The 20,461-nt window shown below is 44.1% G+C and overlaps 1 protein-coding gene across 2 annotated transcripts in view; it reads left to right on the top strand.

Annotated features, from left to right (window-relative positions):
- The first annotated feature begins 1,438 nt into the window (after positions 1-1,438).
- Positions 1,439-20,461, top strand: part of MYO3A (myosin IIIA) — a 107,917-nt gene continuing 88,894 nt past the window's right edge. For both annotated transcript variants that reach the window (XM_077936835.1, XM_028750999.2), the window contains exons 1-5: positions 1,439-1,867; positions 6,638-6,820; positions 8,466-8,600; positions 19,229-19,333; positions 20,141-20,240. In XM_077936835.1, the coding sequence (XP_077792961.1) occupies positions 6,653-6,820; positions 8,466-8,600; positions 19,229-19,333; positions 20,141-20,240 (508 nt within the window). In that variant the 5' untranslated portion in view covers positions 1,439-1,867; positions 6,638-6,652. The remainder of the gene's footprint in view (positions 1,868-6,637; positions 6,821-8,465; positions 8,601-19,228; positions 19,334-20,140; positions 20,241-20,461) is intronic.

The following is a 20,461-nucleotide window of genomic DNA, read 5'->3' as shown; positions in this document are numbered from 1 at the left end:
TTTTTGCAGATTTTACCTGTGTTTTTACTGAAAATAACTTATACTGTTTTTGTACTACAGCTTAGGTTTTTTTAAAAAACGAACTGGTTTCCAAACATTTCTAAATAAATAAAAGCAATAACAGTGCGACAATATTTCAATAACATTTCCTAAAAACAAAAGTGAACTATACATCAAATAAAAGTGAAAGTGTACAGAACAGAAAATTTAAAAAAATTAGGAGCCACAATCTAGCAAAACCTTGGTAAACATGTAAGTTTTTAAGAGATGTCTGGAAATCCCCACTGTCTCCATCTCACTGACAGAGGGCATTCCAGAGGGTGGGTGCTGCGCCCACAAATGTAGTGGCCGCCCACTGGTGGTGAAATGACCCACATCGGAAGATATTAAACATCAGCTTGGTCTGTACCAGGGAAGATATACCAGCAGATATATCTTCTAGGTGTGCCGCTGCCAATTTGTTTAGGGCTTTAAATGTCAACAACAAAACCTTGAACTTGACTGAGTACCTAATAGCCAGCGAGCACAAATTATTCAGCACTGGTGTAATGTCTGTAAAGTGTGTTAATGGGAACTTACTCTATGCTATGGTTTGAGGGACCTATTGGCATGCCAGAGAGTCCAATTTGTCCCAGAGGCCATTTCCCCCAAACCACACTGACCTGTCGAACAGCTGTCATCCCTGGGTGACATCAGCTGATGGGCAGGGTTCAGTTCTCCTGGGTGCGGCTTCGCCAGCCCTTTCCTTGTGCCAGTGAAGCAGGTGGGCAGGATCACCCACCTATAGTGACATCAGGTGAGTGACCCCCCCACCTACCACCTCTCAAAGTTGGCCCAAGAATGTGGGGTGTGGCCGGGCTGGGCCAAAAATATTCCTGGCCCCTTCTCTATTTCCTAGGCCACTCAGTGTGTAGTGGTTAGAATATCTGACTAAGAAGAGTTTGAGTCCCTGTGTTGCCCTGAAGCACAGTGGGTGACCCTGGGGCAGTCGCCGTCTCTCAAGCTAACCTTCCTCACAGGGTTTGTTGGGAGGACAAACCGTGGCACGCAGGTGTGCGCCGTCTGCAGCTTTCCAGAGTGATGGTAGGATATGGATAAATAGTTTGCTTAGGGTTTCAGCCTGCAGAGCCCCTTCCCAGAGTCCTGGCTTTCTGCTTCGGGTTATCAAAATATATGGGCATCCTTCTTTAGCCCGGTTGCAGACAGCAGCAGCAGCAGCAGCAGCACCTGCCGTTCACGTCCACAACGAGGAAGAAAAAGGACTATCAACACAGGGAGGGGCTGATCTGCTGCTACTAATGCAAAGCTTATTGCTTGTCTCTCCTAACGCCAGGTGGCTGCTATCCAGGCCACCAGGAGGAGGAGGGCAGGCGGCGGGTTTTATTTTACTTTTTTTTTTTTTTTTTTAAGGAGAAGAACAATCTGTTGCATGTCTCGTTGGAAAGAGTGCGAGGGGGCGCGCGGTGGTGGGGACTGAGATGGGTGTCTCCCTTATGGATGCCTGGAAAATAGGAGGAGGACAAGGAGGAGGGCGAGAGCCTGCTCGCGTGGCCTTCTGTTGACCCCCGGGGTAAAGCATCCGCTGCAGGGCAGGCGAAGGGGTCAGGATCCGACGGGCGGAACCCCTGGACAGCTGCCTGCTCCGCCGGAGCAACCTGATCTGGCCATCTGGAACGAGGAGAGCTGAGCGCCGGGATCTCTGCTTTCCCGCCCTGATTGTCTGCAGGCGCCGCTGGATGGGCCGAGCTACCCGCTGGCAGAGAGAGCTGGTGGCCGCGCAGGACTCGAACCCGCGCCCGAGCCGCTCTCCAGCGGGGCAGGAAGAGTCGCGTGGGGCTCCTGTCTCCGCCCTGCACCACCAAGCAAGGTAAGCCCCCTCGCTCCCCAGGGTGGTGTCGAAAAGATGCGGAAGGTTGGGGGCAAAGGAGCAGCTGAGCGCGCGCAATGGGGAGGAAGATCGCCCTTGCAGGGAGCGTGTAGGATTCCGCGCAAGGAGCGCGCGTTTACCAGAACGGCGAGCTGTGTGCCCTGCTGCTCGTTGAGGCAGCAAGGGATCTGCTGCGTGTTATCTCCCCATCACAGGTGCAGGTGACCTGGGTGCTCGGGTACCCACAGAATTCCCCACGAAGGGGCCGGGCACCCACAAATTTTGGCGCCAGGGCCATGTACGCTGCATGGCACCCACGGCCCCGGGCACCCACGGTCGTGGGGCCAAACTGGCACTCCTGCTCCCCACCACCGCCAATCCCCGGTTATCAGACTGAACAAAAACTCATGGCGCGTGCTTGCTGGGGAGCAAGCTGCATAGGATCGGGCTGCGCGCGTAGGCAGCAATCCTAAACCGATTGTCGTGGGAGTAAAGTAAGATAAATGGACTTCAGTGGGGTTTGTGCAACTGAGTCTTGCGGGTGTTTTACTCGGTCCCCTTTGTTCTATGTGGCTGTCTCCCTAGTAAAGGAAAGAGTTGCAGCTATAAAGCTGAAAATAAAACGTTTTAAGTGTGTTGTAAGATGAAAGTAAGTGAGTTTGTTCACTGGCTGCAAATGCCCATGGTCGGAAACTTGGCAGTAGCCTCGGTTTGGTATCAGTGTGAAGTGCCGTGAACCCTAGTGACATCATAGCAATAGCAAAATATTAATTTTAAATGCATGGGTAGTTAACGGATGTGTTGGTTTGTCACATGTACATGTGGACTACACATGACAAGAAGCAGGGTCCAATTGCAGATGCAATTTCTCTCTTGCCCCATGTGCAAACACAGATCCCGGACTCTTACAGGCTGTAATGAGATATGGTCAGCTGCTGCATAGAAGGGAACCTGTTGCATATGAGCCTTGAGTCGCATCAATTTCAATGTCAGTGTGCTGCGTGTCGCAGGTGTGGCGCCTTCAGCTTCTGCACTTTTCACACCTCTGCGCATCGCAACTTTGTCTAGTCTAGAGGTCCACGAGTGGTTTGACCGTGAGAACATTTAGTATGCAGTAGGCAACATTACAAATATATATTGACAACTGCCATTATCCCAACTTTATATTGTTTACCTTTTTCTAGCTGGCTAAACTCACTGCCCGAATTGGTGTTGTAATAAGGAAGCACAGCTCTCGTGTTAATCTAGCCTGTTCTGGAGGGTCTTAACTGGCTTTGGGGGAACTAATCATGTTATGTACCGGTATGTGCAGTTGGAGGTGTAACAGTGTTTTAATGCCCGGAGCCTTTCTTTTCCTTGACCAGGTTATCTGATACTCTTCCTTAATTTCTAACTTGGATATCAGTACTCAGATAAAGCAAGCAATTCTTGGGTTACGGGTGACCCAGTTCTTTGGCCACTGATGCTTTGTTGTTGTCAGCTCTGACAAATAGACTTGAGCAAAGGTATTGATTTTTATGACACTTGTAAATGTTCATTGGCTTGTAATAGGAAAATTAAAAGGTGCTTAGACTTGGGGATCTGGCTTGCTCTTCAGAAATGTTCATTGGGCATCCACTTGTTGAAAAATCACTTTGGGTTTTTGTTTTGTTTTGCTGCGTTTCTTAAATTGAGTGCTGCTAAGAGGAAAGTAAATGGGAGTTTGTACATGGACTACTGATGCCTAACCCCTGCTTAGCCATGCACAAAGCATGGGCACAATACAGAGTGATAGCAGCTGCATCTCCTATATAAGTGCTTCCCAACCTTTGGTCCCCAGCTGTTTTGGGACTACAATTCCCATCATCCATGACCACTGGGCTTGCTAGGTAGGGATGATGGGAGTTGTAGTCCAAAAAACAGCTGGAGACCCAAGGCAGGGGAACACTGTCTAATATTATTTACAATTCCTTAGTTCTTAGAGTAGGGAGAGGGGAATCTTTTTTTCTTACCATTGCCCTCATTCCCTGGGGGGAAACAATTGAGAGCCACATGCCACTCGGCCTTGAGCCAAAAAAGGTGGGGCCACTCCCTCCCCCCACCCAATTTATTTATTGAATAGCTGCAGGCCGCTCCCCATTTGTGTGGGGGTTGCATTCTGGGTCATTGTGCATGCCAGCTGTTTGTAAGGCTGTCCCACCCCTGTCCCGCCCCCTTCCAGGGCCCAAAACAAAGCAGGCGTCAGCGGTCATGTCATGCATCAGTTGTCAGACGTGTGCAAAATGGCAGCCACTTGTATCCCAACCTCCCTCCAAAGGAGCCCAAGGTGGCAAACCTGTCACTACTAAAACAATACAATTAAAACTTAAAAACAGTAAAAAAAAAAACCTTCTCGAAAAAAAAATATTTTATTTATTAAATTTGTGTACTGCCCTTCATCTGAAGATCCCAGGGCAGTTTGCAGCCTAAAAATACAATATAAGAATGCAAAATACATAATAAAAACAAGGACAAAACAAAACTATAACCTTCCCCCCACAAAATGAACCACACACATCTAAAATAAGGTTACCAGACATCCCTGTTTCCTGGGGACAGTCCCCGGATTTATAAATCAGTCCCCATACAAAATCCATTGAAGTTGAAAAGTGTCCCCAGAATCATTGAAAAAAAATCTGGTGACCTTAATCTAAAAGGATATAAGATGTTAAATAGCCAAAGGCCTGATTAAAGAGGAACATTTTTGCCTGGGGGAAAAGGAAGACCCAGGTAATTATAGACTGGTGAGCTTGACATTGATACCAGGAAAGGTCCTAGAACAGATAATTCAACGGTCAGTCTGTGAGCATTTAGAAAAGGATGCTGTGATTACTAAGACCCAACATGGGTTTCTCAAAAATAAATCATCCCAGACCTATCTGATTTCTTTTTTTCTTTCTTTTTTTGGAATTACAAACTTAGTGGATCAGGGAAATGCTGTGGACACAGTGTATCTTGATATTCTTGTGAGGAAGCTGGTAAAATGTGGGTTGAACGAGGTAACTGTTAGGTAGATTTGACTGACCGAACCCAAAGAGATTAATGGTTCCTTGTGATCCTGGGAAAAAAAGTGGCAAGTGGGGTGCCGCAAGGTTCTGCCCTGGGCCCGTTGTTGTTCAACGTCTTTATAAATGACTTGGATGAAGGAATTCAGAGGATGCTCATCAAATTTGCAGATGACACCAAACTGGGAGAGGTAGCTAATGCTGCAGAAGACAGAATCAGAATTCAAAATGACCTTAACATATTGGAGAACTGGGCGCAAGCTAACAAAATGAATTTCAATAGGGACAAATGTAAGGTTCTGCACTTAGACAGTAAGAACCAGATGCACAAATATAGGATGGGTGACACCTGGCTTACTGGCAGTGCATTTGAAAAGGATCTAGGGGTATCGGTAGACCACAAGCTTGACATGATGCAACAGTGTGATGCACCAGCAGCAAAAAAAAAAAGAAAAAAGCTAATGCTATTCTAGGCTGCATCAACAGAAGTCTTGTGTCCAGATCAAGGGAAGTAACAGTACCACTCAATTCTGCCTTAGTCAGACCACAATTCTGAATACTGTGTCCAGTTCTGGGCACCACAATTCAAGAAAGATGTTGACAAGCTGGAACATGTGCAGAGGAGGGCAACCAAGATGATCAAGGGTCTGGAAAATAAGCCTTATGAGGAGCACTTGAAAGAGCTGGGTATGTTTAGCCTGAAAAAGAGGAGACTGAGAGGAGATATGATAACCATTTTCAAATATCTTAAGGGCTGTCACATGAAAGAGCATGCTTGTTTTCTCCTGCTCTGGAGGGTAGGACTCAAACCAATGGCTTCAATTCACAAGAAAGGAGATTCCGACTAAAATTCTGGGGGGGGGAATTCTGACAGTAAGAGCTGTTCGGCAGTGGAACAGACTCCCACAAGAGGTGGTGGACTCTCCTTCTTTGGAGGTTTTTAAGCAGAGGTTGGATGGCCATCTGCCATGGATGCTTTAGCTGAGATTCCTACATTGCGGGGAGGTTGGACTAGATGACCCATGGGTCCCTTCCAACTCAAAGATTCTATGATTGCAGAAAAGTCCCGTTCTTGTGTTGGCCCCCTCTGTACCTCTCATGGAGGAGGCACATGACGAAGGCTTTAGAAACTCCAGGAATAAATAATTTACTCTCAAAACTAATCAGTTCAGGGTTGCCAGGGACAGGTCCTTCAGCCATCACATGTCTGGGCACAGAGATGTTTTTAAATTTCTCTGAAAAGTTAATATCGAGGGAGGCTGACACATGTCACCAAGGGAGGGCATTTCAGAAACAGGGAATCTGCCAACCACTTTTGGTTTGTCAGAGGCCTCTATTGAAATCAGAGAAGAGGCGAGATTTGAACTGACTACCTGGCTGACCTCTAAGCCACTATACCAGAAGTGGCCATTGTGGTGCCCTCCAAGCTCCCATCATTCCCAGCCAGTATATAATTGTGAAGGTTGTAGTCCAACCATATCCAGAAGAAAACACAATGGCTACCTCTGTACTATGTGGTCCTAGTGTTGTCTTGGCACTACCATGTGAATTTTGCCCCAAATAGCTGAGATTTTAAAATTATGTCTCTTACTCCTTTTGAAACTTTTTTTTATTACAAATACTTCTTGGTAAAAATTAATTTTGAAACATAGTGAGATGTATAAACACATTTCTGTTCAGCTCCCTCTGTAACTGGGACGACTGTTTTCAGTGATGGTTTCAATGCAGAATTCTTTTTTCCCACCAGGAGTTGCTGTTTGAGATGCTGCCCTTAACTGGCAAAACGATCATATTTGACAGCTTTCCTGATCCTTCAGACACCTGGGAAATAGTTGAGACGATTGGCAAAGGAACATATGGCAAGGTTTTCAAGGTGTTCAACAAGAAAAATGGGAGCAAAGCTGCAGTCAAAATCTTGGATCCAGTTCATGTAAGTTTACTTTTAGAATTGAGGCACAGCAGAGACTGTCATAACTTTTAGAACTATTTTTCACACATTTACACCTTCAATCTGCATGGAGGGAGTCCAGATCTTACAGCATGGTCATTTCAAGAGGGTATTGTTCCCCACAGCAGTGCAGCACTGGCGTCAAAGTCATCTCCCCCAGCTAGCCTTCAGCCAGCCTGCCCAAGATGGAGCCCACTGTTGGTTCTCCCCCGTCATCTTCCCAGCACACCTTGCTAAAGATTCTTTTCCTGTCACTCTACACCCAGTTACCCTGGCAACCTTCTATCTGCCCAGGCCCAAGATTCCTCCTAAATGGGCCACCAACACCTTTTGTCATGTTAATGTATCTCTGGAAGAAAGCTTAGCCTGTATATTTCCACTGGCCACCAGTCTTCCCTTCAATACAGCAAATAATAAAAATCTCACCATTTATTAATTTATAGTGTTTAGGTGATTGTCCCCCATCTATAACAATATATTCATTGCCTTTATTGGTTAGCTTATTCTTCCTCTGTTGTTTCATAAATTTGCCACAAAGCCCTTGTGTTCTTGAAATGCTGGCTGCTGTTTGAGAAAGGTGGGGTGTCAGGTGCTAACTGGTCCATAGTTTCTGCTTCATGGACTGTGAATGTAATGCCCTCATCTGTGGAAGTTTGACCGCATAGATTATATCGCTTCCTTAAACTGAAGGAATCCTGAGTGTCTGAAGAGGGAGCCATTGCAATAAACAAGGTGCTTGAAAATTTCCATCTTTCTTTGAGAACACTGCACTGGATTGAACTGAAGAAATGAAATAACTGACTAAAAAAAAGCCAAGCAACTGCTATCAATTTACCTTTTTTTTTTTTTACTGACTTAACTCATTTGTAGGTTTGTTTTTTTCTTTTTCTAAATGCTTCTTGATTTTTACAGCGGTTTTAAGATATGTGAAATATAAAGAGAGGACGTTCTTAGCAAAACTAGGAATATGTGAGTCGGAACTCAAGGAGACCCCCTTTTTGTAGCCTGCAATGTAGAAAAACAAGAATAATGCTATCAGTATCCAACTATTGACATCCAATTGTTTTATAGGCTGCAGTTTCTATAAAAACCTCCATCCTGGCTTCTTAAGGGACTTTGCAGCAAATGCACTAAGCCTTGCTTCCTAGGATCAGAAACCTGGTGCCCTCCACGTGTCATAAGACTACAACTCCCAGCATCTCTACCAATTGGCCAAGCTGGCCTGGGACTGATGGGAGTTGGGTACAGTATTCAGAGGGCCACAGGTCTCCCATCCCAGCTATATACACACTTAACAAGGAAATAAGTCTCATTGAACTCAGTGGGGCTTACTTAGAGTAGACGTGTATAGAATTGCACTGGGGAAAAGCCCCTAGAAGTGTTGGGTTCAGATTATACTTCTTCTCAAACTTCAGACGCTTATGGCTAGAAACCTTCCCCCAATTTCTCTTTTAATCTTTCAGTATTTTCTCAAAAGACCAATTTGTTTTCAGATTCTATGCAGTGCATCAATAAGTACATCAATAAGTATACCTAATAAGTATATTATTATATGTTATCCGTAAAACATGTTCACAAGGTGTTCCATTAATTCACTGTTTCTTTTGCTTTCCATCCATGTTACTAGGACATTGATGAGGAAATTGAAGCAGAGTACAACATTTTGAAAGCTCTTTCTGACCATCCAAATGTAGTCAAGTTCTATGGACTGTACTACAAGAAAGATGTGAAGGATGGAGACCAGCTGTGGCTGGTTCTGGAGGTAGGTGTATTGCTTATTGGTTGGTTTTTGTTCTCCTTCTGGTTTTTAAGTGACCACCCCAACAGGGGTGACCACCCCAACATTGAGTGAGAAAGCTCAATGTCATTACTAAAGAGTTTTGAGTGTCACAGGATATTATTCTAATTGCACTTACTAGATACAGCAGAGGTAGACTGTGTGGCACCCTTAAAATGTCATTGGACTACCACTCCCATCAGTCCTAGACAGTGTAGCCAATAGTCAGGGAGGATGGGAGTTGTAGTCCAAAACATCTGGAAGATGCCATGTCGTTTACACCAGAGATACTACATCCAATTGACTTTCAGGACCCATCATATCCCAATAGCCTAAGGCATGCCTTAGGAGTCTCTGGTATCACTCCCTGTGTGATCATTTGTGTTTATGACGGCTTTTAGATGGTTTTATGTGCAGATACAGTGGTACCTCGGGTTAAGAACTTAACTTGTTCTGGAGGTCCGTTCTTAACCTGAAACTGTTCTTAACCTGAGGTACCACTTCAGCCAATGGGGCCTCCCGCTTCTGCCGTGCCGCCGCCACGCAATTTCTGTTCTCATCCTGAAGCAAAGTTCTTAACCCGAGGTACTATTTCTGGGTTAGCGGAGTCTGTAACCTGAAGCGTCTGTAACCCGAGGTACCACTGTATGTGCTGCTTATAGCCAGAGCCAGTTCACAGACAAGGTGGGGTGAAACAGTCACCTCAGGCAGCATCCTGCCCATCCTACCACTTCTGTTGCCATAGAAACTCTGCTTTGCCACTGGTCTCCCCTGCACCCCTAAGTGGCAAAGCTCTCTAGAATGCCTCACCTCTCTCACCAAGTCGGCTTTGCCACCTGGTGGGATGGGAGATTCAGCCAGGGCTTCTCCTTAAGGAGAGGCCATTGCTAAATCTTGCTTCCTGCCACCTTATGGCAAGGCTTTGGAAGGGCTTTTCCTTGGAGGAAAGCCCTTGCAGAGCCTCACCTTTCTTTTTTCATGTCAGCAGAGAAGCCCAGTCCACAGTGAGAAGAACGCAGCAGATCAATGCAGCCCTGTAAGCTTAGGGCAAGCCCAGTGTCTTCTTGAGAAGCACTCTGGGGAGGGCCAACAGACTTGAGGAAAATATTCTGGCCTGTTCAAGGCATCGGCTGATCTCATGTGAGATAAAGATTAAGTGACTGGGCACCTCAGATCTTGGGGGGAGAACCTAGAAATGCCAGAGTTTGCCGGCAGCTCTGCTTGCCATCTTCATGCCTCGCTATTGCAGTACAGCCAAGGAAAGACTGTTTCTGCTTTGTTTAAGCTGCTATTTAATGTGACAGTAGTAGTGTCTTGATTTGGCCCCGCAAGTCAGCTGTTAATCTGCAGCAGCATCCATAGACATCTTCCTGCAGAAAACCCCATTTTCAATGAATGAGAGTTATATAGTAGCTCCATTGACTTACAGGGGCGGGGGCAGGGCTGGGGGAAGGGTAGCCCCCCCCCAAATCAAGTAAATAAATAAAAATACTTAACTAACTGACCAACTGTGTCACAGATAACTCAGTTCTGCCCCCCCCCTAATAACCCCCCTTCCGATAAATCCTGGCTATGCCCATGTTGACTTTGGAAAACAATTGCTAGACATTTAGGGAAGTCTCTGAAGGGTGGGCGTATTAACTCCCACAATTTTACTTACTACATTATTGTTGGGAAGCAAGTGAGGCCAGCAGCAAAATGTTGTGCTTCGGTTTTAGATGCCGGCCATGCCCTTTACCCGGGTATTCCATTCCATTCTCCCTCCTCCCCCATTTTCTGTCACACACACACCTGCAAGAGTCAGCATTCCAGGGCCACTGAGCATGCTCAGTCCCCACCAAGATGTTTTGAGAAGAGTGCCCCCTCCCCCTTAGGGTTTATTCCCCCTGATATTTTATTTAATTTTTTTCAAATGATTTCTACAAAGCTTTGGCTTCCTGTAAGCTTTTTTCCTGCTTCCCTCTCGTTCATGGATGGTGCTGTTTTGGCTGCATCGACACTCATAGCCTGAACCCTGAGAATGGAGAGCACGAAATACGATGACTCATCTTTGTAGTTCAGCTGCAGGCCTGCCCTGATAAGTGTTGCGTTATGAATTCTTCCTTGCAGCAGTCCTTGAAGTTAATTAATAATGCTAACCACACACACTACTAATCCCAAAGAATAATTATCATGGAGGATTATTGTGATCCAGTTGGCAGCAGTGTTTGCTAATTTAAAGCCCTGCCTGAAGTGATACTAAGTTATATTATTCGGCTTTGATCTCTCCCCCCGCTCTCTTTTAAGAGTTAACATCAAGCGTTTGCATTTTGTTCCCGTTTAATTCCGCAGAAGAGATGTATAAATATTTAAATTTAACTGTAAATTCCTCAGTAGGCCTGTACTTTATCAGTTGTGAGTTTGGTTTTTATCAAAATAAATGGAACAAATGTTCTGTGAGGAATTAACAATGGGCTACAGGGATGTTTGAACACTATTTGATATGCAGAGACATCTAAATATTTGCATAGCTGAAACTGTGCTTCAGATCTCACAAGCCAGTTTATGGAGGCCACAGAGTGTTCCTTCCTTGCGATTTTTTAGAATATGTGTGTGGAGTCAGAATTGATATAATTAGGGGAAGAATCATACAGACCACCTTGGTTCTTATTATGTGGCCAACATCACTGTGTAAACTGGTGTGCTTTATTTGGAGCAGTGAATAATCCCTGGTTATATAAGGCTGTTTTTCTACCAAGTTCTGTGATTCGCTTCCTACCCATCCAGCAAGTTTTCTACTCCAGACTTCGCGAACCTGATCGTGGATGATAGGAGTTGTGGTTCAAAATATCTGGAGCACGCTTGGTTGGAGAATGCAGTTATAGTCTTTTCCCCTTTCCCCTTGAACTTGGTAACTAAAACCTTTGGCTGCCTATAAAACAGAACAGTGATAAGTGGTCCTTCTCAGAATAGAAGCCCCCAATTCATAAGCTCCCACAGTTGTCTGTAAAATAAATTGGTTAAGAAGGGTTTCTCCGAAGCGTGTCCCAGTCAACTTATTGAATATTAATTGCAGAAGTGGTTTTACTGCTTTTATAGTATGTATTCTACCTCATTGTATGCTGCTTCGATAGCTTCTGGCTGTGAAGCAGTTTATACATCTGCAAAATAAATAAATGGTGGCGCTCGCAGCCTGTGGCAAGCCAGGCATGGAAGTATAGGAAGATCCCATTGGCCCATCTAGCTCAGTCTTTTCTGACTGGAGCTCTCCAGGATTTCAGTCTCTGTTCTCTCCTAGCCCTGCCTGGAGACTGAGCCCAAGACCTTCTGCCTGAAAAGCAGGTGCTTTGCCCCTGAGCTATTGCCCTTCCCCAAGATGTATATGTATATGTATATGTATATGTATATGTATATGTATAGAGCCATCACAAGTTGCTTCTGTTCAGTCTCAACCCTGTTTGGGATAGTGTGCAAAACAGTCCAGATCTATGAAGACCAAAGGTAGCAGCAGCCTGCTTCAACTATTATAAGTTTCTCAATTCATGAGACTTGCCAGAGAGCAGAAGCTGGTATATGTCATACAGAAAGCAGCCTCAGTTTTCCCAACTGCTTCATATTATCAAATCCACCTAATGGAAACATGTGAGTTTTGGTAGTAAGTAAGTTAGTAAGTAAATATCTGTACTTTTACTTAAAATCAAGAGTTCTGCCCCCCCCTTTTGTATTTCCTATAAATGCTTGCTTGCATTTTGCATTGCATTTCCTTCTGTCCAACTCTATCTACCGTACTACATTTCCTTGTACATCTCCTTCCTTGGCCTAATCAGTTGTGCTACCGCCTGTGTGGAAACAATAGCCCAATAACAATGTGTACAAAAAGCAGGTTACTTGAACCCAATTTATCAATAATGACGAAATGGTTCACTAAGGAACCCTTATGCCTGCTCACCGCAATAGCGCTGAAAATAGCGCTGCTTTGCTTTTGGCTGCGTGCTCTAATTATACTACATAATATATTGTCTTTCAAAAGAAGCCGTGTATGGGAAATAAATGGGCAAGCCAATATAAGAGAGGCTTTTCCTACTCTTCAGACCTGGGTATTTTTCCATGCTGCCCTGTATAATTGCTCCTTTCAATCCAGCTCTGCCTTCTTTGATCCATTACGGCTCTAAACTAGCCTTGATTTAGCCATTTCTAATAATGAGCTGCGTAATGCCTCTTTTTTTTTACTTCCCAATTACAGTAATTCCGCTCTTTTAAAATTATGTCCCCCTTTCTCTGCAGGATCAAAGATTTGTGACTACAAGTAGCCTTTAGAATACTGAGGTCTGGTAAATACTCGTAATTTTCTGGGGGAAATTACATATTACAATCCCTTGCTTGAGCAGACTGCCTACCCTGGGGTACAGAATAAAGGCCGGCTTTCCTAACACTTTGTTTTCATCACCATGTAGAAAAGCAAAAAGGCAGATGAAAGTTTAGGTACGAGTTCTCGGGTATCTGCACTACTAGTGTCAAGATTTGATTTATGTCCAGAGTCAGCTGTTTGTGAATCAGTCTTCTTCATCCCAAAGAACTCTGGGTTCAGCCAGGTTTGGTCTTGTGTCGGGATCTGAATCCACTGAGTGAAAAAGGAAGCTCCATTCTCTCTTCCCCTCCATCACTTATTATGGGGAGTCAAAATAGCTCTAGCCTTCCCCCTTCCTTTTGGGCAGAAGTGGATGAAATGTGCAGGCATGGTCATATATTCTGAGGGAGGTGGTGAAGCCTGCCATATTTCAGAGTGATAGTTCACTAGTGCAGACTTTACAGTTTTGGGTCACGAAAAATAGAAATAATTTGACCTCCCCTAATACTATGTGGGCTATTGATCTGAAAGATTTGAGAGAGGTAAGAAAGCTGGAAGATCAGACCTATTGGTCTGCATAAATTTTTGTGTCAGGAGTCCTTAAAATATACAGAGGGGACTTTTTTGGCTCCATGGCCCAGGAGGGTGATCAGTTGTAATTTGGTTGTAATCAGTTGTAATCACTAAACTGCAAACTATGGAGAGACCTGGTCTTAATAGAGATATTGGATTCCTGTCTCATTACATATGCTAATCATCTGCATGCTATCCCTTGCTTTTTCCTGTAGGACTAATTGCAGTCGTTAACAGTTCTCAACAGGTTTACCATACCCATAGAGTCAATCACCCATCTCCTACTACCCTCCTGAGAAAAACCCCACCCCACCCTCCCACTATATATATAAGGGTCTGGTTTCAGTGTATCTGTTTCAGTGTATCTGAAGAAGTGTGCATGCACACGAAAGCCTATACCAAGAACAAACTTAGTTGGTCTCTAAGGTGCTACTCGACAAATTTTTAAATTTTTTAAAATATATTTTGACCAAAAGTATTTCCCATAAGCTTGATTTCGCTTTTCACAAAAGAAGAAAAAGACTGCTATTTTATTATTTTATTTTATTTTGGTGTGTGGGTTAAGAGAACAGCACAGGGCATTTTTTGGTGGGGTGTCTGCTTCAACATGGGGGGAAACTTGCAGAGAGCTCTTCTCAGGTAAGCCCCGGAACACTATCAGCAGCAATATTTGAATCAGTGTATTGATGAGTTGCTGATTCAGTGTTATATTTGTATTGCTTGTGTTCTGGTGTTTATATATGATTGTTGTGCATTACACTGAACTCCTTTGGAAAAGGATCATTTATGAATATCTTAAATAAAATTCAACATGTTCTGAATTTATATGTATATATACATGTATACATTAATATTACAGTGAGAGATGAGATGATGAGCAACACATTTAAAAAGACCCCTTTGCTGAAAATGTTGTAAGGAGTGGTCAGACTAAATTTGCATATTTTCATGTGCTAATACAAATGCAAATTCTAATGCTGGCCACAAGAAGATTGGACTTTTAAAAAAAAATGTCTTGGCAAATGTATGCAAGGTCTATGATGTAGTTCAGCCTAGAATCCTTGAATCATCTTTCAAAGTTACAACTTGAGCTACACAAGATGACTGGTCTCTTTTTCTTTAATTCTGTCCCTGGATACGGCCTCTAAATACTTCTCAGTGGGAACTTCTGGAAGGATTGAACAGCTGAATAGAGATCCAAACAGCATACATTTGATCCAGTACTTACATTTAAAGCACATGACTTTTCCCACAAAGAAGAGTTTGAGGGTGCTGGGAACTTTAGGTAGAAATCAACATCAAGCTATGATAAATGTTATGTCTGGGCAAGCATTTCAACTTGCCAGATGGAATGACACACACACATCCGCCTCTCATCCCCCAGGTGCTGTTCTATGGGTTCTCCTGACCCCCTGAGCTAATTTTGGGGAGTGTGTGTGGAGGGGGGGAACCCCTTTGAGAAACATCTGGAGGGCTACAGCCATCCTACAGATTACAAGCTGGAGAACTCTGGCAACTATAAAGCTCACCTTGGTTTTGAGATGGGCGGCTCCTGAAGTTTGCTTATAAGCCAAGCTTGGGAGAACATCCCACCGCTTCTAGTGTGAGAAATTGGTAAGTGGCTGTCAGTTTTCAGCCATCTGCTTTGCACACAGAAGGTCACAGGTTCTATCTGCAACATCTGTAGAAAAGGCTAGGAGAAGCTTCTGCCTGAAATCCTATAGAGCAGCTCTCAGCATGAGCTAGATAAGGTGAATATAAGCTAGATGGGTGAATAGTCTGATATGGCATAAGGCAGTTTCCCGTGTTCTTATATCTGATGCTCAGTACTTGTTCCTCTTCCCACGTCCCTCCAATATCAAGAAAAATTATTGCTTTATGGGTCTCATCTTCTTTGCCTGTCTAGCATAGCTAGGTGATGGGCTAATTGAGAAGCAAGTGAACAAATGATTTTTTTGATTTTTTTGAATGACCAAATTTATAATGGAGCACTTGCTTCCAGTGCTTCCAAGTGTCATTTTAAATTGCAACCCCATCATCGAAATCATCCAGCTCATCCTGCAGTTTTAACTCATCATTCATCTGTAACACAGCCGGCACATTTCTATTAGCAGAGCACATGGCCTCTTCTCACCCCAGGTAACCAATGACTCAACACGGGCATTAGGAAGCTGCTGTGCCTGTAGATTCAAGGATCATTAGCCCCAGTGCTAAGGAGTTCACATGTGGCAGAGGATAGAAGAGAAGCAGAACCAGGTACCCAAGCGTTAGCCGAAGGTGAAAAAGAGCCTAGACCCAGACAAAAACAGGAGACCAGCATCCCCCAGTCCTTCCAGACTTCCTCTTGCCCTGCTGTCCCCACCCCCACCCCAGGAAAACCCAATCTTTACCACTGAACAGCAGCAAACATCCATCAGGTTTTCTTGTGGAAAATGGTGGGACAAGCAGAAAACCGCTTGGACATGTGCTTGACATGGGTCAAGAAGAAGTGTGGATGAGCCCATAGACCTTCAGTTGAACACAGGGGCTTGGGTCAGTGGACCCAGACCTGTTCCCTGTTCCTCCACATATCAGGAGAATATGACTATGGCTTCCCTTGTGCTCCTGCCAATGCGTCCACCCAGTGCCAACCTCTCCCTTCCACTAAGTGGCAGTGGCCCTGAGCCTGGTACTGGGAGCGGCTAGGTGTGTGACCACACCCCTCTCTGCTGCTAACTTTTACTGGGAATATGTGATTTAAAAACCATTGCAGGTGGTTGTGTTAACATCTGGTTCAGTGAGCGTCAGATTAGCATTGTGACACATGTTTGTAGTTATATAGAAGTCTGCTGGCTCAGAGTGAGAGTTCCATTGTGCTCTTCCCCACTGCCCTCCCCAAATGCAATTCAAAGGTGATTCATAAGCATAGCAGAATATTTTAGGCAAATGGGGGTGAATTCTGTTTTTTTCATTTCCTTCTGCTCCCCAATCATATTTTCATGGATATTGTTGCTAAACTGCTGTATTTTCAGCTGCACCAATTTAGACAGTTGACTGTGTTGTGTTGTGTTGTGTTGTGTGTTTGTAAAGACCTAACCTTTGATCTGTGCCTACAAAGACAGTCATGGTGTCTTGACACAATTAGTAAAAATAGACAGAGGAACAGAAAAAATAAATTGGAAGGGACACTTTGCCCATGAGGTTTTCCCTCGGCTGTGGAGAAAATAGAACAAGGCTTATTTTAACCCGGGGAAGGCAGAGTGCTGCTTGCCCAGTTCAAAAAAGGACATGGAGGACTATGCTTCCAAATATTCCTTCTCCATTATGTTTTGAATTTCACTACAAATAAATGTGCTGGATGCTATGCAAAAAAAATCTTTGCATACATCTGTCCCTGTGTGTGCTGAAGAGTGCTTCAGCTTCTTCCTTTGAGGATCACAGTGATTTTAACTTTGCCTGACAACTGCTTTTCAATGTCTTCATTTTATGCACCTCCCAAAGTGCCAGTTTATAGGAAGATCAAATAATAATTTTAAAAGTATCAGATACTAAGAAAGGGAGTTATGTGAAAGGCGTGTTTATTTTGTATGGTTGACAAGTTTCTTGGCGTGCCGACCTTTAATTTATGCTCAGTGTTAAAAAGGTGGGGGCACAGCTCAGCGGTAGAGCACTTGCTTGGCATGCGGAAGGTGCCAGCTTCAATCTCCAGGCAGGCCTGGGAGAGACCCTTGCCTAAAAGCCTGGAGAGCCACTGCCAGTCAGTGAAGGCAGTATTGAACTAGATGGGCCAACATTCTGCCTTGGTGTAAGGCTGCTTCCTAGGTTCCTATGTAAACCCAAGATGGCTGGCATCCATCTGTCTTGGGAGACAATGGAGGACTGAGCCTTTGGAGGTGGTCAAGCTGTTGGATGTTCACAGCGCCTGCTGTGGCTGTAGAGATCAATGAGGGAGAGACATGTTTTGTTGCAGCTGGGACAGATGAAGGTGTCCAGTTATGCTCCTGCAGATGCACCATGGCATTTCTTCTCTCTGCGCTCCTCCCAGTGGTCATTTCTCCTCTGATCACAGCTATGGATACACAACTTGACTGCCTGTCTCCAGGTACTGAGGTTGCCTGCAAGGGATTCTCACATGGCAGGGTTGATGGTGCTGCCAGCCTTCATGTCACGTTTGCAGATTTTTTGGGTTCATGATCTCGGGTGGCACACCAAAACACAGTTTCTTCAGGTCCACAATCTCACGTGGTGACCCAAAACACACATTTTGGGGTACCATGCCTGAAAAACACCAACATTTTTCCAGGGTTTGGGATCTCGCATGGGTCATGTGATTCGTGTGGGAATGCAGACCCAGAAGATGGCGTCCCAGATTTGGACTGTGTCATGTTAAGGGTATGTGTTTGAAGGGTATGTGTCTTCAATCAGAAGAGAAAGAGACCCATCAGTGAGGAGCAATTGTGTGGATGGGAGATTGCATGTGTGCTTGTACTAGTAACGCACCACTTCTGATCCCTCACCTGAATTGAGTGTTCATTGTTGCTCATGAAAGGGCCAGGCCTTCTGCAAATATTTAAACTGATGAGAAACCCTGTCCTTGGATGGCTCACGCCCAACAGAGTCTCACTGAAGAGCACAGAGCTAACCTCAGCATATTATTTTGACAAATGGGCAGTCGATATGCCACAGATTCCCACAGGACTGCAAAACTTCCATTGAGTTTCAGTTTGTTTATTGGATTCACCATTGATTGTATGACAAGATAAACATGGACAATTAATGAAGCATTCAGCTGTCCTTGAAACAGACTGCCACATGAGAATCTAGGTGTAACTCAGCAGTTGCTCTTAAGTGCTAGGTTCTTTAATGTCCTGAAGAGAGCCAGTGTAGTGGTTAGAGTGTTGGACTAGGACCTGGGAAACCAGGGTTCAACACCTGTGTGCCATTCACTTGGTGTCCTTGAGCCAGTTGTTGTCTCTCAGCGGAATCTATGTTGCAGAGTTGTTGTGATGATAAAATGGATAGTAGGGAGAACCATGTCGGTAGGCCTCCTTCAGCTCATTGAAGGAAAGGTGGGATATAAATGTGGTAGTAATATTATGGTGATGTGTCTTGCACCTTGCTCCAGCTGGTTGAGTTTGAGGTTGTAGTAAAACACCAAGTAGCTCCTATGAGGCTGAAGTGTACTCATGAGAGCAGACGCCTGCCTATTGTGTGGAGTAGATGCTTAGGTAGACAGACCAATTATCTTAGCTGGGAATAAATAAGAAAGCTTCCTATGGTCTTAAGGCGACCTATTTTGAGGGAGAGCTTTCAGTCCTACATGGTTTACTTTTTGATCCATCCCTAATCCATGGGAGAAAGTTAGACTATAAATATACAGTGGTACCTCAGGTTAAGTACTTAATTTGTTCCGGAGGTCCATTCTTAACCTGAAACTGTTCTTAACCTGAAGCACCACTTTAGCTAATGGGGCCTCCCACTGCTGCAGCGCCGCTGGAGCATGATTTCTGTTCCCATCCTGAAGCAAAGTTCTTAACCCGAGGTACTATTTCTGGGTTAGCGGAGTCTGTAACCTGAAGCGTATGTAACCTGAAGCATATGTAACCCGAGGTACCACTGTACTTTTAAATGAATGAATAGTAACCTTGTTAACAAGCCTAATAAAAAGCAAAAGAAAAAAATGCAATCATTACTTTCTTTTCTCTTCTCTTCTCTTTTCTTTTCCACCAAATAGCTGTGTAATGGAGGATCTGTGACTGACCTTGTAAAAGGATTTCTGAAGCGAGGAGAAAGAATGAGTGAAGTTATTATTGCTTTCATTTTACATGAAGCCCTGATGGTAAGCAAGGAAATGCATTAACAGTTCAAATATTGGCTCTTGATTTTGGTGGAGAATTAATTTTGGTACAGAGTCAAGCACTGGAAGGGAAATGGGACATGGCCCCACCAACCTCAGTCTGCCCTCAGCCAGTCCTTACCTAGTCCTCACCTGCTTTCCTTCTTCCTTACTACCAGTCCAGTGGGTAGCACTGCCTAACAGGTTCTAGCAGCCTTGCATGCTGTTATATATGAAATGGAGATCATGGTTTAATAGAAACTCTACATGGTTAAATAAGCCTGTTTCGTAAACCATGGTTTGAAGTTGACTTGTTTAGAAACTGCTCAGAGTTGTAAAGTTGCAAGTAAGAGCTGCCAAGTCTATCTCATGGCTGCATGAAAGAAGGGGAAGGGAGTGCATGAGTCCAAGGCTTTTACACGTAGCACTAAACCGTGGTTTAAGGTTACATATAAACACCGAATTTTGTTACATATTGCTGGTATAGCATTTCCTTCACTCCCATCTTCCTAACTACAGACACAGCAAATCTCAGGACAACACTGTAAGTTTGTAAGATTTATTGACTTGGGAAATGTATGAGTTTTATTCATTAAGGATTCCCCCCCCCCCATGCAGATGTTTACCATGAGAGATAATTTAAAGTGTAATGGTTCACCATGTGAACTATGGTGGATTTGTACTATAGGTATATCCCTGAATTAAAAATGCATTAAATGGAATACTTACTAAGTTTACAAATATTTTGACAATTTCGTATTTTCTTTATTGCAGATAAATTCATTTAAAAACCATAAACTCTCTTTTCAGGGGCTTCAGCATTTGCATGAAAACAAAACTATCCACCGTGATATCAAGGGAAATAACATCCTTCTAACCACTGAAGGAGGTGTTAAACTTGTGGATTTTGGTAAGTTGCAATGTCCTTATACCCTTGAGATGTCACACTGCACTTGTCTGTCAAAAGCAGCCAACTTAGGGTCTAGACAAACATGACCCAGTGTGAGGTAGAATGAGTCTTGGGCTTCAATATACAGTGGTGCCTCGCAAGACGAAATTAATTCATTCCGCAAGTTTTTTCTTCTTGCGAGTTTTTTGTCTTGCGAAGCACGGTTTCCCATAGGAATGCAT

The sequence above is a fragment of the Podarcis muralis genome, chromosome 12 (genome assembly GCF_964188315.1).
Source record: "Podarcis muralis chromosome 12, rPodMur119.hap1.1, whole genome shotgun sequence".
In the NCBI taxonomy this organism is placed as follows: Eukaryota; Metazoa; Chordata; class Lepidosauria; order Squamata; family Lacertidae; genus Podarcis; species Podarcis muralis.
The sequence above is the reverse complement of the archived record's forward strand: the minus strand, read 5'-3'. Positions and strand labels throughout refer to the sequence as shown.